The sequence below is a fragment of the Lygodium microphyllum genome, chromosome 14, assembly GCF_053477565.2.
Source record: "Lygodium microphyllum isolate KBCC chromosome 14, Lygodium_microphyllum_v1.1.10, whole genome shotgun sequence".
Classification (NCBI taxonomy): Eukaryota; Viridiplantae; Streptophyta; class Polypodiopsida; order Schizaeales; family Lygodiaceae; genus Lygodium; species Lygodium microphyllum.
In genome coordinates, this window is record NC_141148.1 from 25063426 (window position 1) to 25081991 (window position 18566).

At 41.8% G+C, this 18566-nt stretch overlaps 1 protein-coding gene across 2 annotated transcripts in view; it reads left to right on the top strand.

The window, feature by feature from the left end:
* Nucleotides 1-988: 988 nt before the first annotated feature.
* The window catches only part of LOC148025425 (calmodulin-binding transcription activator 3-like), a 163365-nt gene continuing 145787 nt past the window's right edge, over nucleotides 989-18566 (top strand). For both annotated transcript variants that reach the window (XM_087692554.1, XM_087692553.1), the window contains exon 1: nucleotides 989-1310. Coding sequence is in view for 1 of the 2 variants with exons in the window: in XM_087692553.1 (XP_087548679.1) it covers nucleotides 1253-1310 (58 nt within the window). In the remaining variant the exon portion in view is untranslated. The remainder of the gene's footprint in view (nucleotides 1311-18566) is intronic.

The window sequence follows — 18566 nt, forward strand, 5'->3', positions numbered from 1 at the left end:
TGTTCGAATGTCACTCATTGCACATGAATGTAAGATAGAAACTAGTCTCCATTAGCATGTTGTTACTTTGCACACACAACTTTGATAAGATAAAGACTAGTCTCCATTAACACGTTGTTACTTTGCACATACAACTTTGACAAGATACAAATACTAAAAGCACTCTTTTGTGCCTAAGGCTCACATTTGGGAAGTGAGGTTTACTTATCTTTCACAATGCATGGCTATATGATACTACATAGGCTACATGGTGGTTTCAATGAAAAACAAACCTCACATTATGATTTTAATACATTGTGACTTGTGTAAAGTAACATTCTTGTTCTATGGTTGAACTATTAAGGGTAGCGAGTTATGAAACATGTCAATGGAAATCTTTTAGGAGCTCCAACATCTTGAATGGTAGCAACAAGGATGTTATTTGTATTTTAACTAAGGTCTTGCATATAAATTGTGCTTGAGAGTGTTTTATAGTCGTCAATAAGTTTAGTGTTAGGGTCACTGGGGTTGTACTCAATTGACTCGAGTGTGGATTGAGTTGGATATGTGCACGAGTTCAAACCTACGGCTGTGCTCGGGAGGTGAAATGAACGATCTATCCGTGTTTTAAGTTTAGCATTAGGAAAATAGATGATAGAACTTGCTAAGAAGGGTTTCACATGTGGATTCTTTATGAAAAGTTAACGCGCACACAAGCTTTGTCCCATTTGCTCTTGTTTGTTGGAAAAGAAACCCCTCTAGTAACTTTGCCTAGTTTGGGTGAAGGTTATGCTTTTTGGATGTTTATGACTAATATAAGATTTTAATATAAAATTCTCATTGGACCTGGTCAAAAAGACCTTTGCCAATTGACAGTGGACAGTGTGCCCTTGGCCCCTTCTGGTGCGAAGACGTTTCAGAAGTTATTGCGGGAAGCCCCTCCTCTCTTCATAAATAACGTCCGCGAAACCGTCCAACCTAATCCAATGCTACATATGATTTAAAGCGGGATGGGAATCGGGATGGAGGGTGCGGCGGCGCATTTTAAGAAAAGCTAATGCATTATGCTCTCACCAGCGCCCGCCGACTCCTCTTCAACTTGTACATAGTTTGCTGTTTGACTGCGCAGTCTTTCTTTATTTAAGCGGACGCCGGCGCTCGCCCCCCGCCCCGCGGCCCACGGCCCCGGGCTCCCGTCTATCTCTCTCTCTCTCTCTCTCTCACCGAGCTCTTTGCTTCTGCTCTTCTTTTCGCGTGTAGCTTCATTGAGGAAATGGATATGGCAGACACACAGACTACCCCTCCTCGAGTACCTACTCCTGAGCCTCGAGGTACTGAGGCTCTTTCGACCATTTTACATGAGAGTTTCCATTCTGCATTTTTTGATATTTTTCACAGAGAGAGAGAGAGAGAGAGAGAGAGAGAGAGAGAGAGAGAGAGAGAGAGAGAGAGAGAGAGAGAGGCCCTTCGCGTCTTTTTGATCTGTGTAAGAAGTGAGCCATTGAATCGTGTTGAAGCCATGGAGTCGGTTTTTAGCGCTCTCAAGTTGTATATCTTATTGCAAACTGATTCAGCCACTAATTTCCACATCAATTTGCAGCCAACAAACCTTCCAATTGGCAGACTGTTGAAAGAGTCTTTAAAACCCATGAATACATAAGTGGGTTTCAAATCCCGTTCTCAAATATAAAAGCTAGGAGTACCTGGCAGGAAAACAGGAATGGAAATGACAGTACGATCGGGCGTGATATGGGTTACTCTTTATAGACTCCAAATGGTTGAGCCAGGGTTAATCTTAGTATACAGTCTGTCTCCTTTTATGTTTCCACTGATCTTCTTATTTGGGACTCGGGTAGAATTTTCTAGGTTGATATAACGTTTGGGTATACTGTGGCCGCAGTCTGATATTTACAGCTAACTAACTTGGGGTTCAACTGCTAGGTGTACTGGTGGACTACACGATCTCGCCTACCCCTCACTCCATCTGATTTTGTGTTTATGTGTGTGGCACTGGTCTTTCAATCTTAAAAAAATTTATGCTTTAGATAACAGTGCGGATGCAAGAAATCGAATTCAAGACCTTCAGAGCTCTCTCTACGTCTCCCTCTGATAAAAGTGAACTTTCGTTGAGACTAAGACACTGGGCTAGATCTCCTTGATGATAGTTATGGCAGCAAATTAAGTTGCTCTAGCTGGGAAAAGGACTGGAGAGGGCTGCAATTCTAGAAAAATGATGAGATTTTTACCTGTGGGACGTGTGGATGCCTCTTGATGCGATTAAATGGAAGTTTTGGCCCTTGTGTTTTGCTTTTTAGCCTTTGAGTTTTGCCTTCAATATTTGCATCCATATTTCAGCTTTCTAGGCATTTTGGAGCTCTAAAGTTAGGGGTTTCAGCATTTCACAGGTCTTTTTTGATACAAAAGCTTATTTGAAAACATGTTTTTAGGACTTACTCAAATATCTGAGCTACAAAACTGACTTCTGCTGTAGATATGTCTTGCATTTGGTTGCACGACTGCGTCTTGCTGTCCAAATCTACCAACCTTAATGCTATCAATCAGCTCCCATTTGTGCGGATGCCCTGTAGTCCACTTTGTCTGCTGTGGGATTAATGCTCAACTGCTGTCTAGATTTCAGAAAATAATAGCTGCCCTCATATCCTTCTAGCTGCAAGTTGGCCCTATATCCATAATTATTACCCGAGCAACTACTCCCCAAGTTGCCATCATAGTGCCATTTGTGAAACCAGCCTTTGAGTAGTAAACCCTAACTTGCAAACACAAACTTACTTCATAAACAGTACATTCAGCAATTAGGTACTTACAAAGGGAGAATGCTCTTGCTCAAGATAATGACAACTTGTTGGCCCCAAGCTTGGTGCCTCTTTTGGTATTTCTTTAGATTCGGATGAGATTCTCCAATTTTGGGATACAATTAGCTGAAATTGCAGTGGTTTCTTGCGATAGAGCAGTTCTTTCAAGGCTTATGACCTTGGCACTTGCCACCAGCATAGTTCGACACAAACCAACTTTGGATCCATTGTGCTATCATTCGTAGACTTCAGCCTGCTAGACCCTAAAAATGACATCAGCAATTTGAACCTAGTTTCTCAGAGCAATGCTCCCTTGAACCTCCTCTTATAAATGCAGAGATTGTGAAGATGAGCTAGGGTTTGCACAGAGAAAACACAGGATGTACAAACATGACTAAAACATATTAAACCAAATATTAATGCAATAAATGCAAACCCTAAACAATAACCGGAGTGTAGTGATGAGAACACGACAATTGGATGCACATGAACCCTCTCTAAAGTTGAGCAGTGTATCACAAAAGGAAAAGACGATCCAAGCACAGCCAAAACCAGCCTGAAATACTGTTGCCCAACCCTCTGCACATAAGCAAACAAGCAAAACACAGAGGCTGATCAGTAAAACGTAGACAATAGCTACAGTTAATGCAGTTGCCTTGCAGAAAAAACAGGTTGCCTCAGCCAGTAGACACCAAAACGCTGATGTCAAAGGGTTAATAACAGGTCCCCAGCCCTGAAACAGCCCCAAAAAAGAGTAAATGCAATGGCAGACTGCAAAGTGCTGAGAAAAGGTCAGAAGAACAGGCTGAAGCAGCAGCCAGAAACAGGTCCAATCAGCAAATGAAAAGTCAAAACTCAGACCTAAATCAGTGTAAAACAGCAGCAGGAAAAATGAGCCTGCAATCTGATACCATGTCAGAAGTGGATGTAGTGATGGAAGAATGGAAAATTGCTGTAATAGATAGCTGAACATAGGAGACAAAGGAAAGAGAAACATTGCAAAAGAAAAGAACACTGCTCAAAGAACTCAAAAGCAAAGAGATACTTGGGAATTAGAATCCATATACCAAGATATGAGATAGTACAGGAGCAATGGGAGTCACTGGCTGTGAAGGCACTGGCACCTACTCTTCTCACTCCACTAGAACCTGTCAGATGATGAATGATACAAACTGTGGAGGAGTACCTAATAAATAGGCTGAAATAATGCCATAAATGATGTTAGGTTGGCCAACATAAAATGCTAAAATAGCCATCATAAAATGCCTAGATAAGCTAGGAAATATCTTGGTTCTCTAGCCCACTGCATCGCATGCACACACTTAACCATGTATTGACATATCTGCCAACAGGTTAGATCCACCACATCACAAAATAGACATGCATTTCTGACCACTCTAGGGTGTTGAGGATGAGGAGAAAGGGTGAAGAAGCATGGAAGGTGTGATGGTAGAGTGGTAAAAGAACCACCGAGGAAAGTAGCTTAGGATCCACTCAGGGTTGCTTTGCACAATGAGATTCATAGCATAATGCTACATAATGAGAATGCGCATGCAATAGGTGCCACTTGGACAGTGTCCTTGGTGGGAAAATTGTTCACTTACCCAAGTACTCTTTTACAAAGATGAGTATGATCATGCAATGCAAAGGGTAGGTACAACAGAGAAGGGAGGCCGATGTCGAATGTGTCCTAGCCCTGTTTTGAATGGCAACTCTCTTGTCAGGTCACACCGATTAGAGCGGCCATCTTCTCCCCCCTCTCTTTATGCCTCCCATAGGGCTCATCCTTTTGGGCCTAGGATGCCTATGATGGCACTATCGGTGCTTGCAAGTGCCTGTTCTTCCATCCTTGATACCTTCGATCTTTGGGAGTTTTTTACCCACCCTATTCCTCACCCGATGTCTAGAGCCCTATCTTTCCTCTTTATGAGCTTGTAGAATTTTGTCCTAGTGCATGCGCGTAGGTTGCGGCAGGCAGCGGAAGTGTGGACAAAGCTTGCTTCTTTGTACCATCATAAGACATTTGCCTACTGGATTACTCTTGAGAAGAAATTACGGATGCTCGCTATTGATGACTCTCCTTCCATGAAGGATCATATCAACAGGTTGGAGGACATGAGTGATGAGCTTGCCTCCTTGGCTAGGATGATATCTTGAAAGGATATGGCCATGATTCTTTTGACTTAGCTGCTATCTTCATAGTATGCTATCTTCAATACGAGCCTTCTTACATTGGGGACCCGAGAGACCTCTCTACGGGAGAAGCTTGCCCTTTTTGTTTTGGAGCATGACAAGCATCTCAACAAGGTAGCCAACGGATCTAGCTCCACAAAGGCTTTCACTGCAAGTACTGAAGAGATGATGAAGAAGAAGGAGAAAACAAAGGCCAAGCCCAAGAAGGAGAAACAAGAGAAAGTTTTAAGCTTTGACATAGATTTAGAGAAGCCTAGATGCCCACACTGTGGAAATGGGACACATTGTGAGGAGAAATGTTGGAAGAAATACCCTCATCTTTATCCAGGAGGGAAGGATGGAGCTAAATCATATGAGCTTTCCTCTACCTCTACACGTGTTATCCATGAGTATGTGTTTCTTCACATCCGTATGTTGGAGGAGTCTTCTTCAGTGGATGCTTTGTCTTTCGAGAGACCTTGGCTTATTGACAATGGTGCTTTGAGTCATATGACTCCATGAGGAGATTTTTGACAGGCTTTGTGTCCATTTGAGGGTCTTGTCACTTTTGGTGACGTTTGTTTAGTGCCTATTAGTGGTGTTGGCACTTTGCCGTTATGGCCTGACCGTTCATTGAGCTCCATTTTGGAAGTCCTATATGTTTCAGACTTGGGCTTTCCACTTCTCTCTATTTATGGCCTTACTAGACTTGGTACTTGGATTGTCTTCACCGAGCTGCCCGTGTTTATTGAGGATTCTACTTGAGGACGTGTTTTAGTGACATGTAGGCAGGAGAGTGGGCTCTATAGGCTCCACTCCCCTTCTCTTATGTAGGGTCCTCTACAGTAGTTGTTTGTTGTTGCATCGGTCCTTGCTTGTGCATCATCTATTTCACAGGTTCCTTCCCGTTCCCCACCCTATCCTTCGATGATTCCCTTGTATCCCCCATCCCTTTCAGAGGGGGATGATATCGGTGATATGGCTGTGGATTTCTTGGCCCCTCGTGTTGCAGAGGGGGGTTCCCAGGATCGTGAGGAGCTTCTTCATCGGTGGTCTATGTTGATGGACTTCATACGACATTGGCATTCTTTCTGTCACTCTCAGGTCTGCATGTCCTGCGGCCTTGGGCCACATCCAAGATGTGAGAGGGGGTGTTAGCAGTCATGTTTGTCATGCACTGTCATTTCTTGCTTGTGAGCCTCAGTCCAAGTCAGAAGGGGGTGTTAGCAGTCATGTTTGTCATGCACTGTCATTTTTTGCTTGTGAGTCTCAGTTCAAGTCAGAAGGGGACATAAGGAGCTTTGACATGTTCATCATGTGTTTTGATGGAGAAGGCAGCTCTATTCAGAGCACACATTTCTTCTCTTATTTGGTTTAGGTGTGTTCACTTTGTGCATTTTTTGCCTATTTAGACCTAGTGGCTGTGATGAGCCCCAGTTTGCTCCAGATGGCTGCTGCAATTTGCCATAGAGGCTGCCAGGTCAGCATTTTCATCAGTAGTTAGTGCTGGTCGGTTAGTTTTGACCAGGTTGACTGCATTTTTTACCTCCCAAGTTGCTGATCAGCCAGTTTTGGCCCTTTTTGGCTACATATATCAGTGGCTAGTGTGGGTTAGATTCATTCTTCCTTTTGGCAGGTTCGTGCACATTCAGATTACTGTGCTTTTCTCCGTCTTCGGCGAGGACCGCTGGCTACACACTTCGTCTTTGTCACTGTCTCCATCATCTTCACAATCTCTGTTACTGTCACAAGTGTTGTCATCATTCTTCAGCCTGATTTGGTGCCCTCATTGATCTCTTGGGCTGCATGCAAGGACTGATCGGTCCTCATTGTATTTAGCTTTCCTTCATTGTTCATTGTAAATCTCTCTTCACAATCTCAGTTACCGTCACAAGTGTTGTCATCATTTTTCAGCCTGATTTGTTGCCCTCACTGATCCCTTGGGCTGCGTGCAAGGACTGATCGGTCCTCATTGTACTTAGCTCTCCATTGATGGAACACCTTGAATATAATGTTGCTTGATTGAATCAACCTCAAATTGTTGTCAGTGCTCTAATATCTTTTGGGCATGTCACCGGCTCTTGAAGGGTCTTTTGCTGGCTGGAAATGGCTTATCAACTATCACAAAAGCAATGGCAGCCTTCCAAAACAATTTCCAGCAGCCTTCCAAAACAATTTCCAGCATTATCCTGTTTCATAAAATTAAATTTCAGAATATTAATTTAATAATTATTTATGGCTTAGAAAAATAACCTAATTGGCAAACAATTAAATTGGCAATTTATCACTCAAGTCATCTTGAGTACTCATTAGCCCAAAACTTGCATTAATTAATACCATTTCCTAGTGTCACCACTCTCACTAATGACTAATTAAATATTCTAGGCCAAATTTTGACATTGGGTACCGCCTAGTATCTATTAGGCATAACTCATTACAACTTTTGCATTTGGTACTAATTGACATCTCCAGGTCCTTGGCCTGTCATTGTGAAATAACTAACTTGCACATCACATATGCACATTTGATTAACAACTCAATCAAATGATAAGCAAAGTATCAAAATTTTACGTCCTCATGATAGATCTTCCCCTTGCAATCCTTCTAATCACCCTCGATTGCACTGCAATGTGTCAAAAACATCCTTTGGTACTGTTGGAAATACATATTGGTATCATAGTCAAGCAACATGTGCACCTATTGCTTAACCATGCTCATTCCTTTGCATGTTTGAAATTGTAGTTACTGATTACAAATCATATACGAGAATCGTAACCATTATCAAAACCATAAGGGATGCATTCACATATCAAAACCCAATACTATTTTGATCACCAAGGCATTGTATTGCATAAATTGAGCAACAGCACCTCCTAGCAATGATGTATCATATGATAGTCATGTAGAGCATACATGAACTGCAAGCCACATGTAACTTATGTAATTGTACTTCTCTTGCATCATTTGCAAATGTACATTGCATGCTATCCATGTATCCCAAACATGCCTCATAAATGTCCATCACATCCAAATGTATATTCCATGTATTCCATTCATGTCAAGAACCTTGCAAATGTATAGTTTTAGAGCCTCGTACAAACAATACACATTTGCATACCAACTCACAGTGACTAGTACATTGAGTAGTGATCCCAATGGCAGAAATACTGTCAGCATATTATACCCTAGATGCAAATCAAGTATATCCAAGTACATAATCAAGTTGTCCACCACTAGGGGAGTGGAGGTGCAACCTTCCCCTTGAGCATTAGGCAATACTCTGGACCGTTTATGCTCTGCTATATCTGAATGAGCCCAATCTAAAGTTGGCTCTAATTGAAACACATTAAGGTAAAGTGTAACATTGAGGATGATTTGCCAAGTCACTCTCCTCCATCCATTTGCATCTTTCCATAGGTGAAACGATGTACTGAAACTTCACCGAGAAGCACATGGAAGCTTTAGCTCTAACTTTACTTGCTTCGAAACCTTGACTAGATTCTAGGCCTTGGTCTTTTTGGATCACACAGATCTTTGGATCTTTCACATTGTGGCCAAAAAGTGTACATTGGTTGCACTACACTCATAGCCAACTTTATGTAGCATTTGTATTAATACTGTGAGACCAAGCACAATGGCTGCATATTGCCGAATTTGCCACTTTGTGACTTGGCATCATGCGAACATAGCTATGCATTGGGTTTTTCATTGCACTTGCCATACTCGCATACATTGGGCCTTGCATACCATGCATAAGTGGCTGCATACCAAATGCATTCAATCCTTATATCCCGATGGCTAAAGCGTTATTAGTCATTGCTTGGAAAATGGAACCACCACTGAAGTATCTTGGGTGACCCATATAAGCATGCATGCCTTGCTATCCAAAAACCATTGGATTGACACTACCAAGTTGGCTTTGCATATGCATCAATTGTTCCATTAGCATCATTTGTTTATGCTTATTATCCACTTTAGAACATCATGGTGTTGCATTGGCTCTTCCTTTGGTGCATCTTGCTGTCTCTAGGCCCTTGAAGATCATTTCCTCTTCTTGCTTTTGCAACCCTCCTTGGGGAGTTCAAAAAGCGCATAAACTGAAGATCATTTGCAAATTGTACAAACATTTCAGCTGCTTTTCTCAACTAATCCTTATTGGTAGTCAAATTTCTCGTCCTCTTGTTGGTCGTTAGCTTCAAGAGGTCTATAAGGATCCATCTCTTTGTGAAGAAATGCTCTAAACACAGAAAACACAAAACCAATCGTACAACAAAGCAGAGATTGATAAACTTAGAACACAGTTAGGGTTAGGGTTAGGGTTACTCAGAGATAGTGAACACAATGAATAATGAAGTGAATGAAATATTGAATATACAATGCTCATGCCAAGTCAATAATCTTCCTCTTTTCTAGCTGATCCACTAGCTCTCTAGTGTCATTCTTCATTATATTATCATACTCACCTTGCATAGCTTCTCTCCATGCTAGATCGGCAAGTAGCAAGTGCTTCTTCCAAGTCTACTAGCTTCTTTACTTCTCTCATAATCTCAACAACCATCAAGGCCATATTGACTGTGTGAGCAGAAGCCTTTCTTTGCTCCTCTATGCCTAGAGACCTTCTCGGTCCATTTTCCTTTTGCTCAACTATAGTAGACATAAAATTATTGTGATCATAAAGCTGATTAACAAACGCACTATGTAGTGAATACTGAACCTCAAACTCTCGTATCATTGGGATCAAGGCAGAGGTAATGAGTTGTAGAGTGTGCTGTACTGCGAACAGATCCCAAAATACAGGAAGGTAGATTCCATGTTTTGAACACCAATAAACGCAACCAAGGAAGGGTGGATCTGATGCAGATAGCATTGCAAGAGTGAGAAAGACTAAAAACGTGGGTACTTGAGAAGAGAAAAAAACTATTAGATGCAAATACAATAAATAGAGGAGAGAGAAAGTTAGAGCGACAGTGAAAAACTATAAACGCAGCTTGTGGAGGATAGAGAATGTTAGGGTGACAGCTCTAGATTGATGGTGACAGCACCAAATGATATTGACAACATTAAACACAACAATCTAACTGTAGGCGACAACTCCAGGATACAAAGTGACATGTGCAGAGTGAAGGCAAAGGTTGGAATTAGACGCTAGATGGTAGCAGATGGTTGGGGGAAGATTTGTGACCGTGATGTCCTTTGTAAACGGGGTGTGGGGAGTAGAGAGATGGCTCGAAACCTACAAAAACGAGATATGACTCAAAATCAAATTCATTGATTTACTGGTTCCCCCACGTGAATTTGATTGAAAATAGCTTCAGCCTTGTTGAATCCAAGTCCTAGAGCTTCCATTTTGTGGCATGCTTCTTGAGGCTGGTGCTAAACCCTAATTTTTGCTGCAGGTTAGGTTTTACAGCAGAGAAATCTGAAATTTCACAGCCGCTGGTGATCTCAATACTGTAATCTTTGGAGCAAGGCTATAGAAAGATTGGGAGATAAGAGAGAATGCCGAGAAGAGAAAATTCAGACTTTCTTCGTGAAGAATTGGAAAAAATCAGTCATTTAGTGTAGCTGCCCTGTCTCAATAGTTTGTAGATGCAAAGAATTAAAGAAAATCAGTCATTTATTGTTGTTGTCCTGTCTCAACGGCTTGTAGATGTTGTCACTTGCTGTTGATTGGTGTTCTCCTACCCTTGGCTACCTAAGAAGATTCTCCAATTGCTACAAATCAGACTAGTAGCATCTCCTCTCTCTTTCTTGCAAGCTGAATACACTAAAATGCCTCTCTCTAGCCTCTAAAGACGTTTTTCAGTCTTACATGGGCATTTTTGACAAGTGATAGCCTTTCCAAATGGTTTTTCTAGCATTATCCATAATTAAATATTAAATTTTCAGTCTTTAAATACTGAAAATTTAATTAGTATTTTGGTGTCTTGAAAAATAATTTGATTGGCCAACAATTAATTTGGCTAGGTAACTTTCATTCCCGAGTGTCTTTGCATTATCTTCGACCATTAGATTGGTGTTAGGTACCATTAAACGCCACTTTTCTAGTGTCACCAACAATTGACACTGATGGCCAAATAAATGACCTAGGCCAACAACTGGCATCAGATACCATCAAGTACTTGTGTGGCATAACTTATAGCAACTTTTGCCTTTGACATCTCGTGATTTTCTCGGGTCTTGGGCTTGTAAATTTACTCTAACTTGAGTTACACCTCACATGTGCAACATTTACTTAACCATGTGATTAAAAATTAAACCACATGTTAAGTGAGGTTTCAAAAATACATGTCCTCATGACAACCCTTCCTCTTAAAATCCTTGCAATTGTTCTCGATTGCATTGCCAGATGCATCAAAAGCAAAATAGTGATTTGGAATTTTCATAAGGTATCATAGTTAACACAACATTGCGCATTGTTGCTCAGTCATTCCTTAAAAACATTGCCAGATTATTATGTGGCATGTCTATTTCTCATGGGCTCAACTAATTTGGCAAAACCAAACCATAGCATAGCATAACTAAGCATAAACCATGGCTAAAACATCAGTGGCATCATAACATATGTTATTGTCCATGGAACTAGATGTAAACCATTGAAAATTGAGCATAATTTGATCGTATATTGATCACTTGCTGATCTGAGAATTGATCACAAATTGTTGCAAATGTGACCCAAAACTGATCACAAACTCATTGCCAAAATTGACCAGCAATCAATACAAAAATTGATCCCAAAAGTGACCATAGACGATTCTCAAGTTGATTAAAAGCCGATCCGAATTTCTGTTTCAAAATTGAGGCAAAATTCATGCCGAATTGATCATAAGCTGATGCAAAAGTATAGTTCCATTGCCCGGTGAAACTCATACTCATTGCATACATCTCACAGTGACTAGTACACTAAGTAGTGACCTCATGGCAAGCATAAACTCAGCACAGTACCTTGGATGCATGCTGAATACATCCGAGGTCCACTACATACGAGAGCTGTCCATACTAGAGGAGTGGAAGTGCTACTTGTTAGAAGATGAGGATCTAGAGCATGGCGTAAGCTATGGAGGATGGAAGATGTAGACAGGACTCACGTAGACATAGACATAGACAAGATCAAGTGTCACACAAGTGAATTAGGTTCCAAGATTGAGACTTGGACTCATAAATACAATCTTGTGTGTTTGACAATGACACAGACACTTGATTGAAGGAGAAAAGTACTATGACATTGCATTGAAAAGTGAACCAAGTACATTATTATGTAGTCTTTGACCTTTCTCTACTCTCCTCACTATGCATGTGGGATTTAGGACATCTCTTCTTGGAGCATACATCATTTGTCATTTCTCAACACCCCCCCCTCAAATGATGAGATCCTACACTTGCTGGCTTTTGCCCCCTCTACATGATGACATGGCCCAGGAGAGTAGCTCATAGGCAGCCTAGTCAAGTTAAAGCTTGAAGCTTTACATCTTTGGCAAGGGTTTTGTTTTACAAAGCAAATCCACTATGGGAAACAAAATCCACTATGGGAAAGATAATTTCTTCAAAACAATCTGTCAGAGTTGTAGTTGATGGCGGAAGCATCTTCTTTTTCTTCTCTTTCATTAATTAACTAATTATGATGATGATCATCTTGCATCTGTTGGGCTTTTTTCTTGTGAAAACATTCATTGGCTACATGGCGAGTCTTACCACAATAGTGACATATAATCTAATCCTTGTTGTTGTTGTTGATGAATCCTCGACCTCTTCCTTTAGGTCTAGCAGCTCCTTTGGTGTATAAGATGTTTTCCCTAGATGATGGGATACCATCTTTTGCATTCTTGTTCTTTTGTTTATTCTCTTCATCAAAAAGAGAGTGCTCAGTATCTTTCTGTGACAAATTAGGTACATTGCTGAGAGTAGAGACAAGATTTTCATAAGGATCTTGGTTTACACTAGTAAGGAGTATATTGCCAAAAAATGATGTGTTAGTGAGACAGTAGGGTTTGCGGGGAGGAACACGGAGTGAACTCGGCAAACATGGAGAAGAGAAGAGAAGAGAGAAGAAACTCTGATGAATGGAATGATGAAGTTCTGAATCATCCAGTGAATAAATAGGCAGAGTCAATCTAGGATGGCGTCCCTTTTTGGGGCTGCAAACCCTAAACGCAAAACGCAGAAATGCTAAAACACAAATTGCGGGTGAAGGGTGAAAGGTTTCTCAACACCCCCTCTCAGGCCCGTACTCGATCTCGGGAGGTGGCTCCATGCTGACCAAGGGACAAAGAAGATCCACCTTGTAATTCGAGAATACCACCTGAAAGGAGACCTTTGAAGATAGTCAGGAGACTAGATGAGCAGTAGAACCTGAAACGCAACCTTGGGAGAGAAGCCACTAGCTTCGTGACTCCATACTGGAAGGAATATGAAGTCTAGCCACCAAGTCGCTGTTGAAGACCCAAGGGTCTCGATCTAGGTAGATCCTCTAGATCTTGGGTATGAGTAGAGGAAATGATTGCTCAAAGGAGAGCCGCTCCTCGAAAGTGAAAGGTGGTGGTATGTGAAGAACTTCATGGCACATAAGGTTTCTCTTTGAATTGGAAGGAGTAGAAGTAGGAGCCCCCTGTGAAGCTGAAGAAGAATTGGAAGCCCCCTATGAGGGTGAAGTACGAAAATCCCCCTCTGAATCTCAGTCCGAGAGAGAGAGGGAATCCAACCACTCATGACTCACGGACTGCAAAGCATCTGATGATAAAGGAAGTGTCGCCAGTCGTGTTGAAGAAGGTATCTGAGGCTCGGAAGAAGAAGCCAGAAAGCACCTAGAAGTGGCCTCTCGAACCTGAGTGGAAGAGGGTGGGGAAGAAGGAGGCTCAGGATGAGCCGAGGGTGGGAAATAATCACGGGCTCTCAGGAGAGTGGACTGTGGAGGAGATGTGGGCCGTGGAAGCCACTGTACCCGGAAGTGGGTGGGGGAAACCTCCGCGTAGTGGGGTGGCCTCCAGGAGGGCTTATCATCTTGGAAGCTCTTAGAGCCTCCATGTGCTCGAAAGGACTTAGTGTGTATTGGTTGCGGCTTATTGCCTTGAGCATAATACTCTGATAGTTGATTCAAAATGATCTCTGTGGCTGAGAAAGGAGAGGTGGCACAAGGAGTGCTTGGTGGAAGATGCATATACTTCGGAGGGATGGGGAGCAAAGGTCGATGTCGATAGTCTTCGGTGAGATGACTGTTCGTGTTGCAGTAGTAGCACCCAGTAGAAGGGCAATCTGTCAGTGGAGACGCCATGGTATCGATGTGGCAAACTAGAGAAGGGAGGGTGCGAGGGAGAAAAAAGAATATCTCCCAATGTGCAGTGGAAATGATAGAGAAATCAAATGTTGATGCTGAACCCACCACTGGTCTTGTCTTCTCCGATGAGGAGAGAGAAAGACAAAACAAAGATTGCAGGAGAGAGAGAGACTAAAAACGCAGGAAAAACCAGCAGTAGCAATTAGTATACTGAAATCAGCTCTGAATAGTGTGTGGTAGGCTAGAAACAAGCGCTAGACTGTTGTAGACAGCAATGGCCAGCTTCGACCGCGATGTCCTCCGTGTTTGGGGTGCGGGCAACAAGCTGAAATTCGCAAAAACGAGATTGTTTTTTGAGTGGAGAGTGATCAGCAACAGTCGCTCTGCTGTAAACAGCTGCAAACTACGGGTGGAAGGCTGGAAACAGGTGCCTGCCTGTAGATGATAGCAAGGGACAGCTGAGACTGCGATGTCCTCCGCGAAAGGGATGTGGGTAGTAAGCTGAAAACACCTGAAACTTGCAAAAACGAGATGTTGATGTAGTGGAAGAAGAAGAGAAGTGGGTGCCGAACCTGCCACCGGTCTTTGCCTTCACTGGAGTGGAGGATCTTTGCCGTGTTTGAGTAGATCCAACTCTGATACCATGTCAGAAGATGATGTACCAGTGAGACAGTAGGGTTTGCGGGGAGGAACACGGAGTGAACTCAGCAAACATGGGGGAAGAGAAGAGAGGAGAGAAGAAACTCTGGTGAATGGAATGATGAAGTTCTGAATCATCGAGTGAATGTGATACAAGGGAACAAGGGTGTCGTAGCACAAGGAAGATGATGAAGACAGCCACGAACCATGAACCGCAATGTCCTCTTGAAGGGGTGTGAGGGTAGTGGAGAGGTTGGAGAGAAGAGGTGACGGATTGAATGAATTAGCCGTGAAGAATGAGTGAGAGAGTGGCCTATAAATAGGTATAGTCAGTCTAGGATGGCGCCCCTTTTTAGGGCTGCAAACCCTAAACATAAACCCTAAACGCAAAACGCAGAAACAAGAAAAACGCAAACTGCGGGTGAAGGGTTTCTCAACATACATCAATGGCTTCATCCTCATCTATTGTTTTCTTCAGAGTGGCAAGTTGAGTTTTTAGACTTTTGAATTTGTTAATATGCATAGTCATTGAAGTGCTGTCTTTTATGTCAAGCTTATAGAACTGCATTAACAACTTGACCTTAGAGTTTTTGGCTTCACTTCCAAAGATCCTGTCAAAGCCTTTTTAGCATCTCTGATGCCAGAGATATGGTGCAATACATCGTCAAACAATCCCCAAGCAATAATTCTTAGAGCTTTGTTGTTTATCTTTTTCCACTCTTTTGTCTTGAGATGGTCTTCTCCAACGAACCGGTCTTTATCATCTTCCTTCTTGCTATTTGCATCTCTTGTATCATTCTCAAATAGATGCCACAAGTCCTTCCGTATAATGTGGTAGATGGTCTTCTCCTTCCAGGCATGAAAGCCTTCTCTATTGAACTTGGCTATTTGCTCAAGCTTTGCCATGTTGATTAGTTTCAAATAACTAGCAAAAGAGTTGTAGTTCAATGTGTCAAGAGACACGAGAAGATCAATGTCAAATTGACACTAGTTGAAGTATCAATGGATACTATTCTTTGAGCTTAGTGTTGGATGTCGGTGCTTGATCTGCTTCTTGTTTGTCGATTTCTCACGAACTTTGTGGATGACTTCTGAGCTTCCTCGGGCACTTTCAGATCTGCAGTGAACTTCAGAGAGTGTAGCTTTGTGATTAAAATCACTGTTGATAGCTTCATCGATTGAGAAGAAACAGTGAAAATGTTAAGCTTTGAAGCTTTGGCTGTGGAGTCTTTAGGGTTTTTGACAGACCCGATTGGTTTTTTGGTCATAGCAGCTTGTAGAGGTAGTCATTTGATGAATTCTTTGATGGGGAAAGAGCTCATGAGCCAACCTTCAATTGCCCTATGGTCACAGGGAAGATCTGCTTGTGCATGCAACAACAGTAGTACGATGAGAGGAAGTACAGATTTAAACAGTGAGGATAAATTTCAGCAATGCCGGCTTGCACAGGAGCTAATGTCGAGCTGTAATGTGGTACAGAGAAGTGCCCTAAGGTGTAGGGAATATGTCTAAAAGAAAGCTTCAATAGATATTGCCTGGTTTGGGAGATTCTAAAACTCCAAGTGCTGCAGGTCTAGTCTCGCTATGGCAGCCATGAAAGCTGGAATGAAGGTAGAGGTGAAAATGAGGTCATAAGCTAGCTTTGAGCTGGACTTAAGTTAAGAAAGCTTGAGAGAGCAGAGAGGAGAGCTAGATTAAGCTTGGCCATGCCCAGTTGAGCTCTGATACCATGTCAGAAGACGTGGATTTAGAGCATGGCATGAGCTATGGAGGATGGAAGATGTAGATAGGACTCGTGTGGACATAGACATAGACAAGATTAATTGTTACACAAGTGAATTAGGTTCCAAGATTGAGACTTGGACTCATAAACACAATCTTGTGTGTTTGACAATGACTTTGACACTTGATTGAAGGAGAAAAGTACTATGACATTGTATTGAAAAGTGAATCAAGTACATCATTATATAGTCTCTGACCTTTCTCCACTCTCCTCACTATGCATGTGGAATTTAGGACATCTCTTTCTGGAGCATACATCATTTGTCATTTCTCAACAATACCTTCCCCTTGAGCATTAGGCAATACTCTGGACCCTTGCTTTGTTGAACCTGATGCAGCCCGAACTAAAGTCTTCTCTAACTGAAAGGCATCTAGATAAAGCTGCAGCAACTGAGGATGGTCTGCCAAGCCATCCTCTTCCATTCTTTTGGTATCCATTGGTGAATAATTCTGATATTTCACCAAGTATCTCCTGGATACTTTACCTTTGACCTTTCTTTCATTATGTGCCAAAATCTGCTCGAGTATCAAAACCTCATCTAGCTCCTCAACCTCAGACTGAATTTCAGCAGACATATCCTTTGGCACATCATCATGAAAAGGCCTCAACGAATTGACATGAAAGGCATTGCGCATTTGTCAATGTGGAGGTAATTTCAGTCAATATACCATATCGCTGATTTTCTCCAATACTTATAGTATCTCATACTTAAGTTCAGATACAATATTTCTCTTCCTTTCATCTTTTTTAGCCTTGCCTTTTCAAAGTGTAGCAATACATAATCACCCTTTACAAACTGCAAAGCACCTTTGTGGCAATCAGGTGTCCTCTTTTGCTTTTCTTGCAATCTTTAAAGGGTATACTTTATCTTTGCATAGGCTATATTCAAGTTTTCCACACAACGATCAGCCTCAAAGATCTTATTCTTAGTTTGCAAAATAGGTGGTACCTTCTTGCCACCCTCAACCACCTCAAATGGAGCTTTGCTCGTAGAACTATGCATTGTGTTGTTGTAAGCAAACTCAACCAAATACTGCTCTCACTGTGTCTTGTGGTTTGAAACATAGCACCTCAAAAGATCTAACACTGTGGAATTTGCTTCCTCAGGCTGACCATCTGTTAGCGAATGGAAGGATGATGAGAATTTCAGAGTGATACCCATATTCTCAAACAATCCCTTCCAAAATAAATTGGTCATCCGAGGGTCTCGATCACTAATGATCGACTTTGGCATACCATGATACTTAAAGATGTGTTGCAAAAACAATCGTGCCACATGATTAACCTTCATTTTCTTTCTCATCGGAATGAAATGGGCTTGTTTGCTAAACCTGCAAACGATAGTCCATATCCCGTTATTCCTTGTAGGTGTCTTAGGAAGCTAAAAAATAAAGTCCATTGGAATGCTCTACAAATGCCTATCTGGAATAGGCAAGGGCTGCAACAAGCCCAGTATCCTTTGCCTATCATGCTTTACCTTCTGGCATACAATGCATGTCTTAACAAACTATTCTACATCATGCCTCAAAGTTGGCCAATAAAAGAAATGCTCCATTGCCTTGACCGTGGCATGAATACCTTTGTGTCCTACATACAGAGGAGCATGACTTTCAGTGATAACCCTAGGCCTTAATTGCTTTGTGACACACAATCGTCCATGCATCATCAGAAATCCATCTCTTAGCACAAAGTGTTCATGCCTTTGGTCATTGCAAAGCTGATCATAAACATTAGCAAAGTCCCGATCAGCAACATATTATTCTTTCATGGCATCCAACTCAGTGTGATAAACCATGTTGATGGCTGAAATTTGTGGCTTACGTGATAGTGTATCAGCCACAACATTCTTTTTACCATCAATATGTACAATCTGAAAATGAAACATATAGATAAAATTTTTCCATCTCGT